This window comes from Saccoglossus kowalevskii, chromosome 6, assembly GCF_978046115.1.
Source record: "Saccoglossus kowalevskii chromosome 6, keSacKowa6.1, whole genome shotgun sequence".
Taxonomy (NCBI): domain Eukaryota; kingdom Metazoa; phylum Hemichordata; class Enteropneusta; family Harrimaniidae; genus Saccoglossus; species Saccoglossus kowalevskii.
This window is the reverse complement of record NC_140646.1, coordinates 24,913,245-24,940,791: the sequence shown is the minus strand read 5'-3', so window position 1 is coordinate 24,940,791 and position 27,547 is coordinate 24,913,245. Positions and strand designations below refer to the sequence as shown.

General features: G+C 35.0%; 1 protein-coding gene and 2 long non-coding RNA genes across 3 annotated transcripts; 1 reads left to right on the top strand and 2 right to left on the bottom strand.

Moving 5' to 3' along the window:
* Positions 1 to 784: 784 nt before the first annotated feature.
* LOC100375301 (uncharacterized) lies at positions 785 to 11,425 on the bottom strand. Its single transcript, XM_085500634.1, has 5 exons — positions 10,014 to 11,425; positions 2,407 to 2,618; positions 2,007 to 2,105; positions 1,017 to 1,189; positions 785 to 862 (listed from the first exon to the last, which is right to left on the bottom strand). Exons 1-5 carry the CDS (start codon positions 11,423 to 11,425, stop codon positions 785 to 787), a joined length of 1,974 nt encoding a protein of 657 aa, XP_085356760.1.
* Positions 5,793 to 6,626, top strand: LOC146742177 (uncharacterized). The gene is made up of 2 exons (XR_014929820.1): positions 5,793 to 6,017; positions 6,501 to 6,626. It is a non-coding gene; the product is annotated as an uncharacterized LOC146742177 (long non-coding RNA).
* A 4,306-nt stretch (positions 11,426 to 15,731) lies between the features above and the next one.
* Positions 15,732 to 16,565, bottom strand: LOC144343154 (uncharacterized). The gene is made up of 2 exons (XR_013418896.1): positions 16,341 to 16,565; positions 15,732 to 15,857 (listed from the first exon to the last, which is right to left on the bottom strand). It is a non-coding gene; the product is annotated as an uncharacterized LOC144343154 (long non-coding RNA).
* Between the last annotated feature and the right edge of the window lie 10,982 nt (positions 16,566 to 27,547).

The following is a 27,547-nucleotide window of genomic DNA, read 5'->3' as shown; positions in this document are numbered from 1 at the left end:
ACGAGACTGCATGTACACGTGTCTACTCTGGTATCATGAATATCTAAAACAATCGGTCTACCAACTCAACTTGTCTCAAACAACGACAGAAATTCATGTCAACAAAATGAACCTGTATCGTGTTATTCTCTTTTAATTTATCTAGCTGGCAGCAACAGTTTGCCGGTCTTGTACAACATGTTGCATTTTCCGCATAGATAATCATAATTTTCTGAAATCGCTGGTTAAATGGCTTTTACAGCTTTGATATTATTAATAAAATAATGAAAATGTGTCATTCAACTATTGTGATTTTAATCTTGTATGAAAATTATCATCCGCATCAAAATACGTCGGTATACACTATAAGGTGCATTAGGTTATTGAATTTAAAACGCGAGTTGTATATATATATATACTATGTTTTAAATAATTTGACGTGTTGATTTAATTGTGTGTCCTTAGGACCATCTTTACCGTGAGACTATTTCTATGCTTTATTTATGACATAGTGGAAACAATATGACGTCACTGAATAACCATGGTTTAAACAAACGCTGATTTTCTGTAATTCAAGCAAAACACTTGATAATGGTAATGAGAATCAATAATATTCAGGTAATGTTTATTGAAGAAATTATTGAATCGAGAGACTTTGATCTTGACTTTGATGTATACTTTTTAAATGAGGTAGAAATTGAATATATGACCTGAGTTGTTGTTTGCCAATACAAAATTTCTCTGCATATTGCACGATGTGAATGACTGTATATAATAAGCTTTTCATTGAGGAGCTCTTTTATAACTAGTCTGCCCACTCAACATGATGATCTTCGGGTTCTATTTTGTTCTTAAGCCAGTATGTCTGCATGAAACCTTTGCCCTGTGGATAAAACACAAAAAATAGAGATGTTATACACAGTGCAAGTCACACATTGGTCAAAGTTGAATATTATTGACGAGAATTTTAAATATACAAAATATAATTGTTAAGTTGAAGACCTAATACTATCACATTTACATTAAATTACATTTACCGTAAAATCGTAATTTCCAGAAATTCGATAGTATAGTGTCACACATTCAATATATGCTAAACATATAGCTACATTCTTCACCTTAATATCGATAGTTCCGCGTTGTTCTATGACAAACAATGGATATCTGCATAATGCTTCTTTAGTGCTTTCACTTATATGAATCCTGAGAGCTGAAAAATATAGAGATACAACTATAAGTGCCATAAATTTGAAAGCAATCAATATTAGAGCACGTAAATGGGAATGTTCGCTAAAGTTCTCTCTACACTGTATAAACCTTCACGGATTAAGAGCGCCGTTGCTATTCATGTAACTAAGAACATGGATCTTGTAATTGACCATATATGCATATATTATATGATAAGAACATCACATAACATTTTGATGTTTTCTCTGTCAACATAATGTGTGACCTCATCATGACAATTTATTAGAACTGACAACGGTCTTACAAAATGCAAGTAAATATGTGCATGTTAAGTTGTTAATAAGCTACCTTAATTCTAGTGTTCTGTCCGTGACGTCAGTTATTGGCAAATATGGAAAAACTGAAGTCCTCGTATGTTTTCAATCACATTGAATCAATAGATCCGGTGAAATAAAATTGATCCGCCATGTAAGCGACCGAATAAATTGATTTGCAAAAGAAGTTTATTTCAATAGAGCCTTTACTAGATATGAGTTGACAGTGTTGTATGGAATGGTCTCGCACCCTTCATTTCTTTACAGTTAATGAATTATTTGAGGTAAATCTAACCTATATACAGTGTGTCGATAAACTGACTGTACACTGGACCATTGAACATCACACAATACGTACGTTGAACACGTATACATATATATATCTCATTTGTACTTTTTTCGAGGGGATGGCTCGGGTAAGCGCCCACCCCTAAAAAAATCGCGATTTTCTAAGTTGAGGCCCCTGGGCGCTAACGCGGTCGAGTACGGTAAATGAATAAGCTCACAAAATTGCACTCGTTGTACCTTGTCCTGTTGATTCCATCCGAGCAGCCGTGTTAACCGTGTCCCCGAACAAACAAAAACGAGGCATTTTGAGCCCAACCACGCCCGCCACACAAGGACCTTTAAAAGAGATACTAGTAGTTAGAAGATAACGACATATCCGTATCATCATGAAGACATACGAATATTAGTTTAGTTTCTTTTCTATCTTGTTTTATTAGTAGTAGCCAAATTAGCATTGAAAATGCCAATTCGCTAAACATATTTGTAAATCGTTTATATTACTGTAGACGTCGTTTAAAAATGAATAATACATCCTGTTTTTGCAACATCACTATTAAAAATGCTATAAATGCTACAATCGTGACAACAATATTGGACGTCACAGTTGCTATCCTTGACCGGGGTGTTACAAACTTACCCGTATGAATGCCGATACGAAGGCTCAACTTTTCGTTAGGTAGATGTGGAACTATGAAATGTTTAGCTTCTTCTAATAGGTCCAGAGACATACTCGCAATCTCCCATGCATGCAGGTCAGTGCGTCCTGGTAAGCCAGACACAACCATGTAAGCATCGCCTATGGTTTCTACTTTGTAAACATCGTATCGGTCAATGCACTCGTCAAAGGTACTGTAAGAGACCAGCAGAAATCCGGCGATAATGCGTAATGAAAAATAACATGTAACAAGTTTTTTCTTCATTATTCTTTGTATTTATTTATTTATTTATTTATTTGTTTGTTTGTTTGTTTGTTTGTTTGTTTGTTTGTTTGTCTGTCTGTCTGTCTGTCTGTCTGTCTGTCTGTCTGTCTGTCTGTCTGTCTGTCTGTCTGTCTGTCTGTCTGTCTGTCTGTCTGTCTGTCTGTCTATTTATTTATTTATTTATTTATTTATTTATTTATTTATTTATTTATTTATTTATTTATTTATATTTGTGTATGTCCATGTACGACTCTTGATATCCGCAAAGCAGTGAGTGTTTTTTTTTCTTTTTAAACAATTCTGACGCCAATTATTGGATCTATGTGTCTTAGGGTCCACCTCCATTTCACCGCTGATGTTACAGCTTCTTGTAATCTGCTTGGTTGCGTTTAGTTGTTTGTGTTATTTAAACTTTCACTAGTCAAGAGCGGATATTAATAAGTTGACGCCACTCCTCACTGAATTGGGCTGTCAAATTTAAAGGTGGGCCGAGGGTATATTCAGGGCAATATGGCAACTGGAATCATGGTGAGGTGCTTTGGGAAATGTGCTAGTATGATGAAATTGTTTTTGCGTATCTGTTAATCAAATTAATTAGCTGATTACGAGTGAATGGCTGTGTTATGTCTGTCATCGTTTAGGCCTATGCGAGGTCCTGCATGGGAATTGGCTCAGTGATTTGGAACTAATTACGAGATAACCGTCGCTATTCGGACTACTATTTCTGACAGTTGGTATTTGCAGTTGTTAATGTAGTGAACGATTAATCAAAAGATATGACGTGTTTATTACTTAGTATGATTGGCTGTATAATTGAAGGTTACGCCATATAGTCTTTATACTGCTTTGTAATTGGTTAAGGTTATGAAGGTGAATAAAGTTGTTTTAGTTGGTCTTGGCGAGTACACCGGGACAGACGCAGTCCTGGAGAGTCTTGGGGCGAGTCTTGACGCAGTCTAGAGGCAGTCTTGGGTCAACCTTGCGATAGTCTTGGGGACTTTTCCCCAGGGCACTGTGTCTTATAGACCGACTAAGGCGAGAGTTGAAACGTATTTCGGTGTATGCGTCTTATTTGACTGTAAAGTTTAAGTGACTTTCCCGATCCCGTACCTCAAGGGGACGCGATATAGAGAGACGAGACGAGATTTACCCCTGACACGTGTGGAGAACCCAGAGAGAAGAATTACCTCCTCATACTAGTTACGATGTTTTGTAGCCAAACTGCACACCATGAACGGGCCAAGAATATATGCGCCAAATATTCCACATATCTTTTGGCGGTTTGATGTCCCTATGTAATTGTTTGGTGATCAATGGTGATATTGATATAACAATGTACAAAAAAACAACAACAGAATTTGATTGGATGTGTTAGTGCTCAGACTAACAGTGAAATCTGAGGTTTGTAGTGAGTCACCACCAATTACTTCAATTAGGTTTCATCATGGGCCTATGTAGAATTTATGCTTCCATTCAGTGTATTCTTCCCCCTACGATCAGTCGAGTGTGCGCAATTATTACATGTAGTTTTAATTTTTCCTTGATTTCCAAACTTGGAAGTTTTTGTCCGGAGATTTATATTTTGCCAATTCTACTCGTTATCATTTCACGTGTACAATATGAGTTAATTTGCCCTTGAAACAAGAACAATATGTTTAGGTTTTAAGAAAGATCCAGAACGGTTTGCCATGATTATTCACTCTGTTGAGAAACGCACGTTATGCATGTGATAAAATGGTGTATTTATATCACGTTTTTTTTGTAGATTAAGGATTAAAGTGCTCCCAAAAATGTTTTAATCCCCATCGACCAATCACCTTACACATATCATAGTATTGTGATAATTTGTAAATCGTTCGCTAGTTTGGGATTAGATCGATGTACTTTAATGGCTCTAGACTTATTACGCAATTTAATAAATAGTCTATGAGCTAAGTTCGTGCATTCACAGAAATATCCCGCCCATAAATATCAATGTGCGAAATCGAACTTATATTTCCTTATACAGTCGTGGCTAGATGATACTGATTGCACCATCATGATATTATATTGAATCCAATTTGGTCTTTTACTGCTAGCAATTTGTCGGCAATCATGTATATTCACACATTCAATGTTCATCATCGTGTCTAAATCATAATTATACGTCATTTTGAATTAAGATCGGGCAAATTTTGCTAGCATATAGGTTCTAGTGTATATATAGATAGCGCTGTATTTTTCCAGTTTTACCGAGGGTACTGATAAGTTGATATTTTATTTTACATGTTTAAATCATTGAACTAGAAAATAATGGAATCAACCATTGGTCTGTATCGATTCCTAATGAGATATACCTGAAATATCTCTAAAATATACAATATTGTTACGTGAACTCCTTGAACTACAATAGTCACACTAGAAAATTGAAAAAAATATCGCTAGGCTTTTAGAGATTACAATTACCATATTTTGCCAAGTTTGATGTAAGTCTGTAGTTCCTAGACACCAAAGTGATTTCCTATCGTATCAACCGTAAGTAACAAACATGCAGCTTTTAGATTTGAGGACTACAACTTAGATTTAACAAGATATAATAATATGAACAAAAACAGGCACGATAATACGATATATTTTTCTAGTTTAGCCGTGTGCGATATGTATATCACCTCGCTGGTTGTGATTGGTTCCGGATAGGAGATCTAATAGTTGACTTCATTTCCGATGCAGCATGATCAAATAGTTGACCTAGTACATGTATGACTTGGTCGTGATTAATCAGTGCGATATATTCAGATATAATCAGTGGTGTCTTGTGTAAAGTGACAGTTCTGCAGTGGCGGATCTAGGGTGGTCTTGGGGTCCGCCCCCCCCCAATCTGATTAAAATCTGATGTAGTGTACGGGCTTTAATTATTTTGGCTATAAACTTATTTTAATTTAATTTTTATTACTTTTGTTATTACTTTTATTTTATTTTATTTTATTTTATTTTATTTTATTTTATTTTATTTTATTTTATTTTATTTTATTTTATTTTATTTTATTTTATTTTATTTTATTTTATTTTATTTTATTTTATTTTATTTTATTTTATTTTATTTTATTTTATTATTTTACTTTGATTTGGATTTTGTGATTTTTTTAATTCCGCCCTACCTACATCTGAGCCGATGCCTATGTAACGAGATTTCAACGAGACCCACTATCGACGATTTTAGTCAACGAATCACATACCTCCTTCTATAGCGCACATGATGACGTCACCGGGCGGAGTCGGGTGGCAAACACACTCAAATAAAATAGCGGATTATACCGACGTTAGCGACCGAGAATAACACGGCTTTTCAGTAAGTGTATCATTGTCAAATGCAACGAAAGTCATTTTTATGTTAATATTGTGGCTCGAATGGTTCGACTTTAGATCGTTATTTTGCATAGTTATTCTGGGAGTGACGATTTTGTTTCCGCCGTTTCGACCGAACACCAGTGTCTTTTTCCAGTCGCCTGCCCTGGAGACGGGTGATGTTTTGTTGAAGATCGGGTATTGAAACCGTAGCTGTAAATATTCATCAAATTGTATCATCATTTTGTACATTATACAATAACTCTTTATTAAAGTAATTGAGCTGATTTGGACTGGAATAAAATATTTTTTATTGGACCACATCGCAATAGTATTGATCAGGAAATATTTTTTTGCTCCAATTTTCTGCGTCGATGCCGTGGGCCGGTGACCGTTATACAATTCAAAATCAGTTTGCATTTTTTACTATAGCCGTTTACAGTGTTCTAATCATTACGATTTACTTATTTTTTTGCTTCCATTCTAGATAATTATGCTCAGTGATGTAAAATTGAAGCGATGACTGAATGAACGAACCTTGGTTGGCGAAGATGTATCTGGAAGTGTACACATTTGTTGGAAGTGAAAAAAATATTCAATGTAATGACAAAAATTGTAAAATGCTGTGGAATTTCTTTTGCAAATAAAAATATACTAGCAATTTTCTATTAATGGTTTATTCAAGTGGGCAAAATATAATGTACAGAAAGATTGCCCGTAGAGTATCACTACACTGAAAAGTAAGCAACCGACAGCCTGTATAAAAGGGGGGCTGTGATTGGCTGTTACTTATGCGAGATTTGAACGGGACTTACTTAGGCGTCGGATCAGATGTAGGTAGGGCAGAATTAAAAAAAATCACAAAATCAAAATCAAAGTAAAATAATAAAATAAAAGGGCATTAATAACAAAAGTAATAAAAAATAAAATTAAAATAAGTTTATAGCCACAATAATTAAAGCCCGTACACTACATCAGATTTTAATCAGATTGGCCCCCCCCCCCCGTTGAAAAAATTATTCAATTTGTTTTTGTATAATATAAAAAAATCATTAACTTAGTCTGTCGATTTTAAAGTTTGGACCCCCCATAAAAAATCCTGTATCCGCCCCTGTTCTGCTACTTCTGAATCAAAATACTGTGTCTATGAGACTAGAACGTAACGTCTGATTGATAGATGTGCTTCTCAAAAAATTAACTGCCGGTACATTCAATGCCAGTGCGAACACTGGTTAATATATTAGAGCCATGGCCATATAAATTGTAGTCTGTAATCTGAGATGAATATACATAGATATCGACAGACACGGAAATTGTGGCAAAGCGATGAGGCGTTCAAACGTCCTGTCCTTTGAAGAGTCAGCGTGTGGTCTCGAAATACATACTGTTTTTATGTCAAATTGAAATGGATTTCTAATTCGTAAAAGGTCATTCCGATGAGGGTTGGAACATATTGGAATACATGAACATATCCGTGTTAAAAACATATATGTAAATAAAAATGAAAGAAAAACGGAGTGGTGTCTTGTCTTGAGACAATGATATTAATACATGTATATTGTATAAATATAACGCATAACAGATATATAAATTTGTCTTGCGCATGGAAGAATTAAAGTGCAAAATCTTATTTTGAAATTCTAGGACACCCCGTGCAGAGAGTGATATCGTGAACTTATTGTCAGATGTATTTAATATCCTTGAAAAGAACGAAGGTTTTCGGGTATGGTGTATATGTATGGCGACTATGTGAACTACATTAATGAGCGCATATTAAAGGGAGGTGGTCGGCGCGCCGCGTCTTGTTCGGTATGCGACTCAGTGCGACTGTTCCGATAAAATGTAATGTGTTCTACTCTATTGGGGGGGGGGGGTCAAGGGGGTGATAGCTGGTACAGGTTACAGGAAATAAAAACGGCATTTTACGTTTTTACAGAAAATAAAATGAAAGTTTCATTTACAGTACAAAATAGTTTTTTACACTTTACAGATATAGCAAATTCCTAATTACATTTTACATTTTTATAATATTTTTGATAATTTGTGTTTAAGAATCAAAATTGGAAATTGCGTACGAATTGCAACATTTTATTCGGAAAATTCTTTATACGCTTACAAAAAAATAATATCATTGTACAAATAACGGACGAATAAAATAGCTGATTACATTTTACACCTTGCCCATGTCTACGAATTTACGTTTTTTATTTATTTAAATTACATTATTACGAAAATAAAAACAATTTATTACAGCTTACGACGCTAACATATAAACTATGTTACACGCAAGAAACAATAACTGTATCTCGAAGCAGCTTTACCGCACACAACTCACCGGACATAGACTATACATCAATGACAACAGTAACGTTGCATGATGTATTAAAGCTAACCAGATATCTTACGCCGTCCTCGGGAAGGGTTAGGGTTATGACTGTCCATGTGACCTGGTCAACCAGTACGGTTAACGGTCTCTCCACGTAATCCATTTCTGTCATTTTACAGACTTAATATACCATTGATGAATCCTTTCCTTAGTAACACCAGTATAAATTAATTGTATTGTTCATGATATGTGAAAACTAACACCACAGAACTATAAAACATATTCGTTAAAGGACAGTATAACTCTCAGTTGGAAAGATTTTCTTATTATTTGTTAACAAGCTAAGTACGTTGCTAACAACAGGAGCATTTCGTATTCTTCTTTTCAGTAACGATTTTGTAAAAAAACACTTGAAGGTTATTTCTACATCATGTGACCAGCGCGCTGTAAGCACACACTGTTTGTTAATGGTCATATTCGGGGTATATTATAACATTGCCGCGATCTTATCATTTATGCGATAGGAAAAACATATTTAAGTGCGCAAATAATTCCAAATTATTCAGACCAAAATCGATACCGTATCTAATACCAACAATGGGAACAATTGCGTGATTAGTCAATTAATTAGTGCAAAACTTCCAAATTATCAATTATAGCAATATCAGCTTACTAGTATGTCAATATTATATTATTACAGTTTTTTCATAATAATGTCTTTCGTCGATCATATTTATTTCATTTTTACAATATTATATTATCATTTGGTTATTATTATAATCTTTCACCATTATTAAGTCATTATTTGACCATGTGACCAAATAATTACCAAAAAATGACTTATGCATGTGAAATAAGTCAATAAAGCGGTTCAATAATTAACTACTACTGAAAGAATGATATGATATTGTCCTAAAGATAAAAAATATATTAAAAATAACAAATAAATATGAAAAAATGCTAAATGCAAACACACACGCAATAAATTTTAAATAATGAAACAATAATATAAATAAATATTGGTGAAAGAATATACGAATTACCGAATAATATAATGTTATAATATTGAAATAATTATCTAAATATGATCAAAAACGGCACAATAATGGAAAACAATGATGACGTAAAATAAACATTTTGTTTCATAGGTTTGGTTTCAGACGCATAAATATACTGTTGCCAATGCTTTGAAGTTGATTAAATGTTTCAGTGCAAAGTCCAGGTACAAGGATGGATGTAACCAATTGGTTGTTCCATGTTTCACATCGACAATATATATATTTGAAATTGAAAAGGTGAATTTATTTTTTACAATCTTGAATTGGACCGTTGGAAGCTTAACTGTTTACATACTTATGCGAATCATTGAAAGAAAGTACATAGTTATCTTTTTCGTGAAATTTAAATTATGTGTTTTTATTTTTGGTGATTCCTTGATTTATATTTTTATTTATATATTTATTCATGTAATTTGGGAAATTTATTTGTTTGTACTCGTATGTGTGGCCATTAATTGTGTGAATGTCGCAATCCTTGGTGCATGGACAGTTCATTTCCTAAAGATTATATTATTATATTGTTCCAGCAATAGAATACATTACACACAAAACATTTTAAAAACTGTATGTTCTGTATATGTGTGCCAACAAATATCATAAACGTAAGTTGTATTACCTATACAAAGCGTTTAGAAATTGGACTACATCCATCGGAGTGCTCTTTGCGGCCATTGCTGTAAACCCAACGATATCGCTAAAATATATGGTAACGTTCTCGTAATACTCTGTCTTGACTGATTTGTTAGATTTAAGTTGATCTGCCACTGACCTCGGTAACATCTGATAAAGCAGCCTGTCTGTCTTTTTTTTCTCCATGGATAGTTGTCGAGTTTGGCTAGTTATCTTACTACCGTACATTGTTAGTGAGGAAAGAAGCCGATATATACTATATGCGTACCAAAAACCCAAGGAAATGCAAAGTATTGTGATGCAGACCATCAGAGTAATGTGCGTAATCAGTTTTGTCCTGGCGCTTTCAATGATGAATTCCGCTTCCCTGATAATGTCAGCGGATATCTGTACTCTCACTCCTGCCAATATATCAATGTATTCTGTCATATTACCAAACCAATAGTCCGCCATTGTCGCAGACATGACAGCGCCGTATTCCTGACAATGGTAACTGTTTTGAAAAACCTCGCTTGTCATCATGGACAGTGACACGTTCAGAGGATAGTGCTCTTCCATGCGTATATATAACGTGTCTGCCAATGTAGGCGAATACCTGAAGGCTTCCCTCATTAGCGCCAGTCCCTGGGAGTGTACTTGCATCATCCAACGCAACGAGGACGTTGATAGTGGCGAACAACTTGCATAATATGTTGCTCCCAGTGCTCTCTCGATACCGATCACGTCTGTTGCACTTAATAAAGACGATTTGGCAACCAAGGACGACCAAAGCCAACCGACTTTGGCTTTAATCAACGCGTTTGTGTTTTTTTGCATTAAAGCTTCGTTAATGCTCGTATAAAATATAATATTATCTTCAATAGAAAGATGCACTGATGATTGAAGCACTTTTAGTCTATGTTCGTTGATAAAGTCGCTTAACTCCCGACAGCCTGTGACTGCGGTAATGACATCGCACATGCTTCCCGACTCCAAGGTGAACATAGCCAACAACTTGGCATCGGTATCAGGATACAAGGAATGAAGGCTATGACGCGCGTTTAAATTACTTCTATTTGAACTCAAGTACATTGCGGTGATCCCTCGTTCCTTCTGCAGGTTAATGACTGCTGCACTAATGATTAAGTCAATATCAACAGATTTGTACAACAAGGCAGCCGCATCTCTGTCCTCCAAGGTTTCCTTTCCTGACAAGCCTGACTGCACGATCAGCGTGATAATCGGCACCAGTATGATAGCCATCATTTTAACCATTTGAAACACCCGAGATGAACCCGAATTGCGAAGCACCTCGTCGAATCGTTGTTTGTCTGAGAACAGCGCATCAGAGCTTTGTATAGACACTCCACTTTGTCGTCTGGACACGGCGTGTATGTTTTCTACTCTGTTCGTAGGCATTTTTGAAACAGATAGAAAGTTTGTGAATATTTGAGAATCTTCCTACCTATATATATATTATGCTATTAGCATCGATCAGTTAATATTGCTTTCTTCAGGTGTAGAATATTACCAACCATTATCACCGACAACCTTTACCATAACGATTAACAATAAACTCCAAAATTGTCCAACAAAATCAAATATACATCATTTTGAAATTACCCACAATGCATTTTAAAGTCTCGTGTGTAGTGTCTCAGCCATATACAACCGTTTTACTGTTTCTTTATAATATATATATGACGTGTCTGCAATTTGAGTAAATTTTGTACTCTTCAGTAATGGGAATAAAATATAGCTACGAGCAGCAATTTGGGGCTCAAGATATATAATATACCGGACGTAGGCCTTATTATGCTTGTCAAATTTCGAATGACTATTTACAGCAGTAATCTTGGATGACTTATAGAAATCCGAGTGATATGCCACAGTAACTCAGATTGCTAATATTATAACATGGTGACATATAGGGGTGCTAATAATATAACATGGTGACATATAGGGGTGCTAATAATATAACATGGTGACATATAGGGGTGCTAATAATATAACATGGTGACATATAGGGGTGCTAATAATATAACATGGTGACATATAGGGGTGCTAATAATATACCATAGTGACATATAGGGGTGCTAATAATATACCATAGTGACATAAAGGGGTGCAATAATATACCATCGTGGGTAGTAATAATATACTATGATGACATTTACGGGTGTTAATATTATACAATGGTGAAGTATAGGGGTGCTAATATTATAACATGTGACGTATAAGGGTGCTAATATTATAACATGGTGACATATAGAGGTGTTAACAATATACCATAGTGACATATAGGGGTGCTAATATTATACAATGGTGACATATAGGGGTGCTAATATTATACAATGGTGACATAAAGGGGTGCTAATATTATAACATGTGACGTATAGGGGTGCAATAATATACCATGGTGACTTATAGGGGTGCTAATAATATACCACGGTGACATAAAGGGGTGCTAGTAATATACCATAGTGACATATAGGGGTGCAATAATAAACCATAGTGACATATAGGGGTGCTAATAATATACCATAGTGACATATAGGGGTGCTAATATTATACCATGGTGACATACGTGGGTGGTAATAATATACTATGATGACATTTACGGGTGTTAATAATATACCATGGTGACATATAGGGGTGCTAATAATATACCATAGTGACATATAGGGGTGCTAGTAATATACCATAGTGACATATAGGGGTGCAATAATATACCAAAGTGACATATAGGGGTGCTAATAATATACCATAGTGACATATAGGGGTGCTAATAATATACCATAGTGACATACATGGGTGCAATAATATACCATAGTGACATATATGGGTGCCAATAATATACCATAGTGACATATAGGGGTGCTAATAATATACCATGGTGACATATAGGGGTGCTAATAATATACCATGGTGACATATAGGGGTGCTAATAATATACCATAGTGACATATATGGGTGCAATAATATACCATAGTGACATATAGGGGTGCCAATAATATACCATAGTGACATATAGGGGTGCTAATAATATACCATAGTGACATATAGGGGTGCCAATAATATACCATGGTGACATATAGGGGTGCAATAATATACCATAGTGACATATATGGGTGCCAATAATATACCATAGTGACATATAGGGGTGCTAATAATATACCATGGTGACATATAGGGTGCTAATAATATACCATGGTGACATATAGGGGTGCTAATAATATACCATAGTGACATATATGGGTGCAATAATATACCATAGTGACATATAGGGGTGCCAATAATATACCATAGTGACATATAGGGTGCTAATAATATACCATAGTGACATATAGGGGTGCCAATAATATACCATGGTGACATGTAGGGGTGCTAATAATGTACCATAGTGACATATATGGGTGCTAATAATATACCATAGTGACATATAGGGGTGCTAATAATATACCATGGTGACATATAGGGGTGCTAATAATATACCATGGTGACATATAGGGGTGCTAATAATATACCATGTTGACATATAGGGGTGCTAATAATATACCATAGTGACATATAGGGGTGCTAATAATATACCATGGTGACATATAGGGGTGCTAATAATATACCATGGTGACATATAGGGGTGCTAATAATATACCATGGTGACATATAGGGGTGCTAATAATATACCATGGTGACATATAGGGGTGCTAATAATATACCATGGTGACATATAGGGGTGCTAATAATATACCATGGTGACATATAGGGGTGCTAATAATATACCATGGTGACATATAGGGATGCTAATAATATACCAAAGTGACATATAGGGGTGCTAATAATATACCATAGTGACATATAGGGGTGCTAATAATATACCATAGTGACATATAGGGGTGCTAATAATATACCATAGTGACATATAGGGGTGCTAATAATATACCATAGTGACATAAAGGGGTGCAATAATATACCATAGTGACATATAGGGGTGCTAATAATATACCATGGTGACATATAGGGGTGCTAATAATATACCATGGTGACATATAGGGGTGCTAATAATATACCATAGTGACATATATGGGTGCAATAATATACCATAGTGACATATAGGGGTGCCAATAATATACCATAGTGACATATAGGGGTGCTAATAATATACCATAGTGACATATAGGGGTGCCAATAATATACCATGGTGACATATAGGGGTGCAATAATATACCATAGTGACATATATGGGTGCCAATAATATACCATAGTGACATATAGGGGTGCTAATAATATACCATGGTGACATATAGGGTGCTAATAATATACCATGGTGACATATAGGGGTGCTAATAATATACCATAGTGACATATATGGGTGCAATAATATACCATAGTGACATATAGGGGTGCCAATAATATACCATAGTGACATATAGGGTGCTAATAATATACCATAGTGACATATAGGGGTGCCAATAATATACCATGGTGACATATAGGGGTGCTAATAATGTACCATAGTGACATATATGGGTGCTAATAATATACCATAGTGACATATAGGGGTGCTAATAATATACCATGGTGACATATAGGGGTGCTAATAATATACCATGGTGACATATAGGGGTGCTAATAATATACCATGTTGACATATAGGGGTGCTAATAATATACCATAGTGACATATAGGGGTGCTAATAATATACCATGGTGACATATAGGGGTGCTAATAATATACCATGGTGACATATAGGGGTGCTAATAATATACCATGGTGACATATAGGGGTGCTAATAATATACCATGGTGACATATAGGGGTGCTAATAATATACCATGGTGACATATAGGGGTGCTAATAATATACCATGGTGACATATAGGGGTGCTAATAATATACCATGGTGACATATAGGGATGCTAATAATATACCATAGTGACATATAGGGGTGCTAATAATATACCATGGTGACATATAGGGATGCTAATAATATACCATGGTGACATATAGGGGTGCTAATAATATACCATGGTGACATATAGGGGTGCTAATAATATACCATGGTGACATATAGGGGTGCTAATAATATACCATGGTGACATATAGGGGTGCTAATAATATACCATGGTGACATATAGGGATGCTAATAATATACCATGGTGACATATATGGGTGCTAATAACCTACCATGACCATAACACGTTCAAAGTTTAAAATCATAGTAATTTATCACTAATTAATAACCCGCAAAAAAGTATATGATTACCACAATGATACTATCATTCTGTCCAAACAGGTCAATGACCTGTATGGGCACGAAGACGAAGTAGTTGAATACAATCGGATGCAATCTGATTAAAATCTGATGTAGTGTACGGGCTTTAATTATTGTGGCTATAAACTTATTTTAATTTTATTTTTTATTACTTTTGTTATTAATGCCCTTTTATTTTATTATTTTACTTTGATTTTGATTTTGTGATTTTTTTTAATTCTGCCCTACCTACATCTGATCCGACGCCTAAGTAAGTCCCGTTCAAATCTCGCATAAGTAACAGCCAATCACAGCCCCCCTTTTATACAGGCTGTCGGTTGCTTACTTTTCAGTGTAGTGATACTCTACGGGCAATCTTTCTGTACATTATATTTTGCCCACTTGAATAAACCATTAATAGAAAATTGCTAGTATATTTTTATTTGCAAAAGAAATTCCACAGCATTTTACAATTTTTGTCATTACATTGAATATTTTTTTCACTTCCAACAAATGTGTACACTTCCAGATACATCTTCGCCAACCAAGGTTCGTTCATTCAGTCATCGCTTCAATTTTACATCACTGAGCATAATTATCTAGAATGGAAGCAAAAAAATAAGTAAATCGTAATGATTAGAACACTGTAAACGGCTATAGTAAAAAATGCAAACTGATTTTGAATTGTATAACGGTCACCGGCCCACGGCATCGACGCAGAAAATTGGAGCAAAAAAATATTTCCTGATCAATACTATTGCGATGTGGTCCAATAAAAAATATTTTATTCCAGTCCAAATCAGCTCAATTACTTTAATAAAGAGTTATTGTATAATGTACAAAATGATGATACAATTTGATGAATATTTACAGCTACGGTTTCAATACCCGATCTTCAACAAAACATCACCCGTCTCCAGGGCAGGCGACTGGAAAAAGACACTGGTGTTCGGTCGAAACGGCGGAAACAAAATCGTCACTCCCAGAATAACTATGCAAAATAACGATCTAAAGTCGAACCATTCGAGCCACAATATTAACATAAAAATGACTTTCGTTGCATTTGACAATGATACACTTACTGAAAAGCCGTGTTATTCTCGGTCGCTAACGTCGGTATAATCCGCTATTTTATTTGAGTGTGTTTGCCACCCGACTCCGCCCGGTGACGTCATCATGTGCGCTATAGAAGGAGGTATGTGATTCGTTGACTAAAATCGTCGATAGTGGGTCTCGTTGAAATCTCGTTACATAGGCATCGGCTCAGATGTAGGTAGGGCGGAATTAAAAAAATCACAAAATCCAAATCAAAGTAAAATAATAAAATAAAATAAAATAAAATAAAATAAAATAAAATAAAATAAAATAAAATAAAATAAAATAAAATAAAATAAAATAAAATAAAATAAAATAAAATAAAATAAAATAAAATAAAATAAAATAAAATAAAATAAAAGTAATAACAAAAGTAATAAAAATTAAATTAAAATAAGTTTATAGCCAAAATAATTAAAGCCCGTACACTACATCAGATTTTAATCAGATTGAATCGGATGTAACTAGAACACCGAGTTCAGTATTATTTTTCTATTTTTATCTTATCTTACGTAAGGGAAAGTACACACACATTATGAATGAACCGTATATAATGCAGCGATGCAATATTATTATTATTATTATTATTATTATTATTATACACAAGATGGATTGAAGCACACCTAGTGCTTCCCGACCAATCATCGCAAGACCTTATAGACATATTAATATTATGTTTTCGAGTGTTCAAGTCAAACGTCTTTCTTTTCATAAATTGTCCAAGGAATTTGATACACCTTTGTGTTCATATAGTGTTCGAGAACTTGAATACGATTTTACGATTTTACGCGACAAATATGTTTTTGACTCATATTATTGGCCATTCACACGATCGTTTCCAAGGGGAATTTAATGAGGTGATTAATTGGTACAATGCCAATAAATTAACCCTTAAAACCAACTTCACAATTTTTAAAACACTTATTAGAAAACATGTTGATATTGATAATAATTTACAATTAGGTAATATGTATTTAAAGAGGACTGATTATGTCACATGATCAACTGTTTAGCACTCCATTGGAAACTTCATTTTAAATATTTTATCAAAATAATTACTCCATAGGTGTGATATCAAGATTGCAGTATCATGCACAATAACACTTATCAGTGTTGCTATGAAACTGCCTCATTCAACCACATTCATACATAGGAATCAATTTTGAATACACGTTTTCAATAAAAGATATTCAGATTGATAACATTTCCAAGTTATGTTATACATTCAGACCCAGTCTTTGAAATCATGACAATTTAGCAAGAAATGAATTCCCTTATTTTGTGCCAATTTCAAGATCATTAACACAAAATCAAATTCGTTCAAATGCCTTCAATTGACTGTAAACATAGTATAATATAATATACAGTTGTACTCTTCTTGCCCTGAAATACACCTATTAAAAAAATATATTCATTTTGTGTCGTTATTTGTGCATTTAGTTTAGGTGCTAGATGCAGAAGATTATGTTTTGGGAAAAAAGATGTACCGAAAATGAGTTACAGCAGAGACCATATCATTTCCCAGCATGTCTTGCAGTATACTAGCATATATTTCACTTTTTTTTGGTAATCAATCTTTTTTACTTATTTTGGTTTTACTTCTAGACAATCATAAATATATTCGCCACCTGATACAGATATTTAGGTTGTACATGTAAGACATGTCAACGGTTGTTTTTGGGGGAGCTGCTGGCTTGGAGGGTAATAAGAGACAAGTAAACAAAGGCTCACTGTTCACCAGTATAATTGTCAATCTGTCATTTCAGTATTCAAATTGTATGTAACCAATGACGACATATTTCTAAAGATCATCACAAACACACACGTGTATTGATTCACGCATTGCGTAACAAATATTCAGAGACTTTTTTTTTTCAATTTTAGATGGGGCGTAGTCTTATTTTCATTACGAATTTTGTGTAAAATAGTTGTACTCATTGAAGGCCTATAATATATCAACTGATGGTTTAAATCCTCAATACTGATGATTTTAACATATACGTTGGGCAGGCCGTGAACGTGTTTGGAAATACGTGAATGTATGTTGTTATATATATTACAGGAAAACATCGACCGCATCAGTCACTGGTGTATTTTGCTCTGAATAGCGTCTAGCTATATTGTGTACAACTTTAATCAATGTTTTATTCATAATTTACCGGTGAATCGATGAAATATAGCAATTCAAAGTGTAGCATATCAATCTATTCACTTTACGTGTGTAGTGTGAATTAGATACTTCTGGGGAGACCAGTTTTATAATTTCACTGTCGAAAATGGCTTCTTCTGCATAAATATATAGACTCCTTGTAGCCTGTCCAATTCGTCGGGCTGGCCGTGAACGTTTTTGAAAATACGTGGATATATTCAATTTAAATCGTCAATATTGGGGATTTCAATTCACGCCAGACTGACCGTGAAAGTACATATCACCATTTACATTACTACAAAAAACTCGTCAAAGATAGATCAACCGATTTTTTTTACAGCCCGAATTAATGTACACGAAAATGATTTTTTGTCGCGTACGAGTACGAAATTGATGACGTCTGTTAGGAGTTCAAAGGACCCTTACGTTCAAAAGTCTCCCCTGTATATTTTTTATATCTTAATTACTCACTAATTTATGACTCTTACATTCATATTTTAGCAGGAAGTTGTTTAACTTTATATTATCAACAGATACTGTTGGCGTTTCCTTATTTTTGCGAGACTCTATTTATTATTAATAACTCTTTTTCGTCGGAAACCCCGTTCTACTTCTTCAAACGTGCGAAAAAACCCGTCGATAATTGACTACTAGCCTGAGGAGTATGAAAATGGCATCATGGGAAAACTTTAAATTTGTCTACCGGAAATCAATGGCCGTTCTGTTGCTGTTGAACCGTCCCGCGAATCTTCCACATAGATTGCTATTTTACATCACTGCGACTAAAAGGTGGGTAGTTATTCAATTTGTTAACAAACATGTACAAATACTAAATAATGGGAGGTGGGTGTTTCATGATTGTAATCGCTTCGTGGACAGTTGTCGCTGACGCTGGTTCCACCAGTGCCAGAGACAGAGTGCTCGTTTACTAGTGCAGTGATGTGATGGTGTGAGCTGCAGTCCGGGTGATATGAATTGGGAGATACAATGTAATCAGCAATCATAGCTAGCATATAAATTGTTCATGTTGCTTCTAAAATATGCCCGTACTATTCGAAAATATTGGGTACGTTCAGTGAAGTGAGTGACTCAGGCCGACAAACAGCTCGTTGCAGTTTAGTCGGTCGCCACTTATTCTGATCATGGAGGTAAAAAACATCCGTGTCCTGATAGACAATCTGCATGGTGCTGTCTCCAGTGTTTTCGTAATTTTGGTAATGTGTTTTGAGAAATCTGATTTTTTAAATATGCCTGTGCGTCGTACAGCTCCGAACACGAAAATTAGAAGCAGACTGGCAACGCAAGCCCCATCAAGTCATTCCATGTGTGCCTCCAATTGATCGAATGTACAATGATACGCATTATTAACTTGTCGAGATAAATTGATACACTGAAATACCCCTACCCAAAGGAGGGCAAGTATGTTTGAGTTACAAACTTTGAGTTACAAACAAGTCTTATCATAATTTAAAGGTCACTGTGACCTTATTCAAAATTATTTAATTTATACCCCATAAAAGTATATACTGAACAATTTTACATTACCATATGTTTTGTGTTGTTGATGTAACAGTTTCTGTCTGCATTTGGTCAAGATCTAAAGAAAAAATATGTTTACTATGAATTTATTATTTTATTCTGTTTTAAAAAGAATGAGAACCTGTTTGTAAATTTTATATGATAAATTTAATTTGGGAAAAAACACAAACTGTACACACTTTATTCTTTTATCCAAGATTTTGTATGATCATATTTTTATAATTTATACTATTTTGAAGTAGTGTTTTTGCGTGAACTTAAAAAACATTTTTTAGAGAAATTTAGAAACAATACAGCAAAGGAAACACAGGCGTACACTACTGTACGCTATTATGTAACACATATTTACAACAGCATAGTATACAAAACAGAAAATGTTGTATTTAAGTTAAACAACAATCACATGTTGCGCATCTCCATGCCTGTCATAAAAGTGGTATCTCCCAACTGCCCGCGAAACATGTATCTAAACTCCAAAGGCCCGGCCTTTGATCTGATTGAGTTTTGTCTAAACAATCATGTACATTTCATGATCGACCTGACCGCTTTTATCGAAGGTTCTAACCGGCAAATCTGCACGTCTGTGTTTCCGTTACTGATTTATCTGCATGATTGGTTGGAACTCCATTGACAATCCCTTTTCACAATGTATGGTCCAGCATAGTGGTTACAAGTGTACGAACAGTCATATCTCTGTCATTTCTATGCCAATCTTCTCCAAACTGGGTATGATATTAGTGTACTTCTGGGTCCGGTGCTGACAACATATAGTGTGTGTGCTAATTTGCATATTTGTAAATTGTAATGCTTATGGATGAAGTAATATCTCTGGCATGGCTGATATTCTTCAAACTTAGCATGATTAATGTAATTATTGATCCGGTGGTGACAATATATAGTGTGTATGCTAATTTGCATATCTGAATATTATTTGCATATATTGATATTTGTGGACAAAGTCGTATCTGGTGTTTCTATGTTGATCTTCTCCAAACTTGGTATGGTTAGTGTACTTATGGTTCCGGTTCTGACAACATATTGTGTGTGTGCTAATTTGCATACGTTTGCATATATTAATGCTTATAGACCAAATTGTGTCTGGCATTTCTATGCTGACTTTTTCCAAACTGTATTGACTGTCACGCTTATTTTTAAAACTGTTGCTCTCAATTTACAAATTCTCTCCATTCACACTAAAGCTTTTCAGTGTTTAACTTTAAATGCAAGAACAAAGAGTTCAAACATTTCGAGCAACTACATACAGATTTGTTCAGTGTAATCAACCAGATTTAAAAATAGCATACACTGCCTTATGGTCACTGTAATAGCAGTGTAAGGTACCCAAAGCTGTAACTGCTAGTGAATGATTCCTGAACAGCTTGGGAATCAACCATCTCTGATGGTTTTCTTGTTTTATTTACATATTAAGACATTTGAACAAAGTGATTTAAATTATTGAACTTAACACACAAAATCACCATTACCTGTAAATAGCATTCTATTTATTTGGAAACTGTACATGTATAACTAACCGGATGCAACACATACATGTGCGGTCAGAAGAGATTTAAATTTTGAGAAGTCTATAAGAAAAGGGGGGATTTGTCGAGCGGAGCTTATCATATGAGTGAATGTCCGTCTTCGTCCGTCCGTCGTCCTTGTCAATGTTTTACTTTTTCGACTTCTTCTTGAAAACTACCAGCCTGAATGCTTTTATACTTGGTGTATATGTACCTTGGGTAGATCTCTCTCAGATTTGTTCATTTTGTATTGATATCTTCAATTTTCTAATTTTGGTGAATATTTTTGTCATTTTTGGTTAAAAGTGATATTTTCGGCTTCTTGTTAAAAACCACAAGTCTAATTGCTTTGATATTACATATATAGGTACTACATGTGGACCACTCTCAAATTTGTTCATTTCATGATGACACTTCAATTCTCTAATTTTGATGAATATTTTTATCATTTTTAGTAAAAGTGATATTTTCGACTTCTTGTCAAAAACCACAATCATATATGGTGAAAAATGATATTTAGGGGCCCAAGCCTGTAGGGCGTGGCCCCTATTCTTATTGTTCGGTTTTTAGGGGCCCAAGCCCGAAGGGCGAGGCCCCTATTCTTATTGTCCGGTTTTTTCTTCTTTCTTTCTTCTTTCCGCCGCAACTTTTTTCGTCAAGCCGTTTGAGAAAACCGCTGAACGGAATGGTCTGATAATGCTCTATACTGATAGTCCCTAATGTGAACTGGTGCAACATGCTTTCAGAATTTAGATTGTTCAATTAGTTTGGCAGCCATATTGGATTGAAATAAAACCGGAAGTGGCTGTTTGACCACTTTCTGAGGGTCTAGGCGTCTAGATTTTTTTATGGTATATAGTACAACTCATGTGTAATAGATATCAGCAATAAAAACTTTAGCGGTCATGTGACTTTTCCCGCCATTTTGTTTTTCCTAAAAACGGCAAAAAACACTTTAAAATCTTCTTCTTCAGAACCGCCAAGTAAAATGTTCTCATATTCAGTACTTAGCTTCTACATATGGAGCAGATTTAGATTTGAGAAATTCATTATGATTGGTCACGTGGTTTGGCCGCCATTTTGGGTTTGTTCTCAACAGGAAGTAGTTTTTTACTCATGCCGCACTTGAGCGATTATCTCAAATATTGCGTCATGGCATGTCTCTAACTAACCCTTTCAGAAACCTAAAAAAAATTTCAGATCAGTCACATGGTTTGGCCGCCATCTTGGATTTTAAGCAAAATTGATTAAAAGTTTGGGCATTTGTTTCTCAGAGGTGAGTCAACGAATCTACTAGATGTTTTTATATTTACCATGCCTGGCCTCAACTGCATATGAAAAAAATAATATATTTTCGATAAGTCACGTGGTTTGGCCGCCATCTTGCATTTTGTGAAAATTGATATTATGCAACTACATGTTTTGTATTAGTCCGATTGGAATAAAATTTTGTATGTGTATTCTACTCTTTAGATACATTCTTTCCCCTGAATGGCATATGGCTAGGTCATATGGCTACACGCCCATGGGGTGGGGGCTTCTAACCTCATTAATATGCATAGCTGCTATATCTCAAGCACTGTTGCAGTTAGGAAGATGATTCCTGTGTTATCATGACAACAGTGAACAAGCAATTTCATTAAAATAACAGATTACCATATATGGTCATGTGAACTCATTAATATGCATAACTGTTATATCTCAAGCACTGTTGCAGGTAGGAAGATGATTCCTGTGTTATCATGACAACAGTGAACCTTAGATTTGATTAAAATAACATATGACCATATATGGTCATGTGAACTCATTAATATGCATAACTGTTATATCTCAAGCACTGTTGCAGGTAGAAAGATGAAACCTGTGTTATTATGATGATGTTAAACAAGAGATTTGAATAAAATAACAGATGACCATATATGGTCATGTGAGCTCATTAATATGCATAATCGTTGTATCTCAAACACTGTTGCAGTTAGGAAGATGAATCCTGTGTTATCATGACTATGTTGAACAAGAGATTTGATTAAAATAACAGATGACCATATATTAATAACCTTTATATCTCAAATAAATATATGGAACCAACTGCATTTCGACCTCATGGTACTAATCATTCAAACTAATTGTGTATCATGTGTATCATTTGACATTATTTATGGCATGTATACTTGGGCCCCTGTGATGCTGCTTGCAGCTTTAATTAGGGGCCCAAGCCTGTAGGGCGTGGCCCCTATTCTTATTGTTCGGTTTTTTCTTCTTCTTTCTTCTTCTTCTTCTTTCTTCCATAACTTTTTTCGTCAAGCCGTTTGAGAAAACCTCTGAACGGAATAGTCTGATAATGCTCTATACTGATAGTCCCTAATGTGAACTGGTGCAACATGCTTTCAGAATTTTGATTGGCCAATTAGTTTGGCAGCCATATTGGATTGAAATAAAACCGGAAGTGGCTGTTTGACCACTTTCTGAGGGTCTAGGCGTCTAGATTTTTTTATGGTATATAGTACAACTCATGTGTAATAAATATCAGAAATAAAAACTTTAGCGGTCATGTGACTTTTTCCGCCATTTTGTTTTTCCTAAAAACGGTAAAAAACACTTAAAAATCTTCTTCTTCAGAACCACCAAGTAAAATGTTCTCATATACAGTACTTAGCTTCTACATATGGAGCAGATTTAGATTTGAGAAATTCATTATGATTGGTCACGTGGTTTGGCCGCTATTTTGGGTTTGTTCTCAACAGGAAGTAGTTTTTTACTCATGCCGCACTTGAGCGATTATCTCAAATATTGCGTCATGGCATGTCTCTAACTAACCCTTTCAGAAACCTAAAAAAAATTTCAGATCAGTCACATGGTTTGGCCGCCATCTTGGATTTTAAGCAAAATTGATTAAAAGTTTGGGCATTTGTTTCTCAGAAGTGAGTCAACGAATCTACTAGATGTTTTTATATTTACCATGCCTGGCCTCAACTGCATATGAAAAAAATAATATATTTTCAATAAGTCACGTGGTTTGGCCGCCATCTTGTATTTTGTGAAAATTGAAATTATGCAACTACATGTTTTGTATTAGTCCGATTGGAATAAAATTTTGTATGTGTATTCTACTCTTTAGATACATTCTTTCCCCTGAATGGCATATGGCTAGGTCATGTGGCTACACGCCCATGGGGTGGGGGCTTCTAACCTCATTAATATGCATAGCTGCTATATCTCAAGCACTGTTGCAGTTAGGAAGATGATTCCTGTGTTATCATGACAACAGTGAACCTTAGATTTGATTAAAATAACATATGACCATATATGGTCATGTGAACTCATTAATATGCATAAATGTTATATCTCAAGCACTGTTGCAGGTAGGAAGATGAAACCTGTGTTATTATGATGATGTTAAACAAGAGATTTGAATAAAATAACAGATGACCATATATGGTCATGTGAGCTCATTAATATGCATAATCGTTGTATCTCAAACACTGTTGCAGTTAGGAAGATGAATCATGACTATGTTGAACAAGAGATTTGATTAAAATAACAGATGACCATATATTAATAACCTTTATATCTCAAATAAATATATGGAACCAACTGCATTTCGACCTCATGGTACTAATCATTCAAACTAATTGTGTATCATTTGACATTATTTATGGCATATACTTGGGCCCCTGTGATGCTGCTTGCAGCTTTAATTAGGGGCCCAAGCCTGTAGGGCGTGGCCCCTATTCTTATTGTTCGGTTTTTAGGGGCCCAAGCCCAAAGGGCGAGGCCCCTATTCTTATTGTCCGGTTTTTTCTTCTTTCATCTTCTTTCTTCTTTCTTCCGTAACTTTTTTCGTCAAGCCGTTTGAGAATACCGCTGAACGGAATGGTCTGATAATGCTCTATACTGATAGTCCCTAATGTGAACTGGTGCAACATGCTTTCAGAATTTCGATTGTTCTATTAGTTTGGCAGCCATATTGGATTGAAATAAAACCGGAAGTGGCTGTTTGACCACTTTCTGAGGGTCTAGGCCTCTAGATTTTTTTATGGTATATAGTACAACTCATCAGTGATCGGTCATGTGATTTTTCCCGCCATTTTGTTTTCCCTAAAAACGACAAAAAACACTTAAAAATCTTCTTCTTCAGAACCACCAAGCAGAATGCTCTCATATGTAGTATTTAGCTTCTATATATGAATCCCATTTATGTTTGAAAAAATGTTTACGATTGGTCACGTGGTTTGGCCACCATTTTGGATTTATTCTAAACAGGAAGTAGTTTTTTACTCTGATAGCACTTGAGGGATTATTTGCAATTTTGCTTCATGGCATCTGTGTATCAAGCCCTTTCAGAAACCTAAACAAAATTTCAGATCAGTCACATAGTTAGGCCGCCATTTTGGATTTTAAGCAAAATTGACCAAAAGTTTGGGTATTTGTTTCTCAGAGACGATTCAACCAATCTACTAGATGTTTTTATATTTACCATGCCTGGGCTTAGCTCCATACGAGAAAAATAATATTATTTTGATCAGTCACGTGGTTTGGCCGCCATCTTGGATTTTGTGAAAATAGAAATTATGCAACTACATGTTTTGTATTAGTCTGATTTCTTTCAAATTTTGTATGTGCATTTGTGTCATCAGATGCATCATTTTGCCCCAATAGCACACTGTTAGGCCACGTGGCTGGGCACCCATGGGGTGGGGGCTTCTAATCTCATTAATATGCATAACTGTTATAACTCAAGCACTGTTGTAGTTAGGATGATGAATCCTGTGTTATTATGACAACGTTGAACAAGAGATTCGATTAAAATAACAGATGACCATATATAGTCATGTGAGCTCATTAATATGCGTAATCGTTATATCTCAAACACTTGCAGTTAGGAAGATGAATCATGTGTCATTATGACAACAGTGAACAAGAGATTTGATTAAAATAACAGATAACCATATATAGTCATGTGAACTCATTAATATGCATAGCAGTCATATCTAAAGCACTGTCGCAGTAAGGAAGATGAATCCTGTGTTATTATGACAACAGTGAACAAGAAATTTGATTAAAATAACAGATGACCATATATGGTCATGTGAACTCATTAATATGCATAGCAGTCATATCTGAAACACTGTCGCAGAGCAGGACATGTAACTAGTGTCATTATGAAGACATTGAATGAAAGATGTAACTGACATTAGAAATGGCTATATATGATTATGTAATCTCATTATTGTGCATAAGAACATGGCTCATTATATATCCTGAAAACCATATTTCGATAACCAAACCAAGTGAATACATGGTACCAACTTCATTTTGACCTCGTGTTACTGATAATTCAAGCTACCTGATTGTCTAACATGTGATCTCATTAATTATGAAACAGAATCTTGTCATCTTGGGCCCCGGTGACGCCGCTTGCGGCTTTAATTAGGGGCCCAAGCCTGAAGGGCGAGGCCCCTATTCTTATTGTCCGGTTTTTAGGGGCCCAAGCCCAAAGGGCGAGGCCCCTATTCTTATTGTCCGGTTTTTTCTTCTTCTTTCTTCTTCTTCTTCTTCTTCTTTCTTCCACAACTTCTTTCGTCAAGCCGTTTGAGAAAACTGCTAAACTGAATAGTCTGAAAAAGCTCTATACTTATAGTCCCTAATGTAACCTAGTGCAACATGCTTTCAGAATTTTGATTGCCCAATTAGTTTGGCAGCCATATTGGATTGAAATAAAACCGGAAGTGGCTGTTTGACCACTTTCTGAGGGTCTAGGCTTCTAGATTTTTTTATGGTATATAGTACAACTCATGTGTAATAAATATCAGCAATAAAAACTTTAGCGGTCATGTGACTTTTTCCGCCATTTTGTTTTTCCTAAAAACGGCAAAAAACACTTTAAAATCTTCTTCTTCAGAACCACCAAGCAGAATGCTCTCATATGTAGTATTTAGCTTCTATATATGAATACCATTTATGTTTGAAAAAATGTTTACGATTG

Excerpts from the sequence above, each read along its gene's own strand:
- LOC100375301 (XM_085500634.1), bottom strand. The coding sequence starts at position 11,425 with ATGCCTACGAACAGAGTAGAAAACATACACGCCGTGTCCAGACGACAA. Across the intron at positions 1,190-2,006 it reads GATGGAATCAACAGGACAAG|CTCTCAGGATTCATATAAGT; the intron begins GTACAACGAGTG and ends TATATTTTTCAG. Across the intron at positions 863-1,016 it reads CTGGAAATTACGATTTTACG|GGCAAAGGTTTCATGCAGAC; the intron begins GTAAATGTAATT and ends TTTTATCCACAG.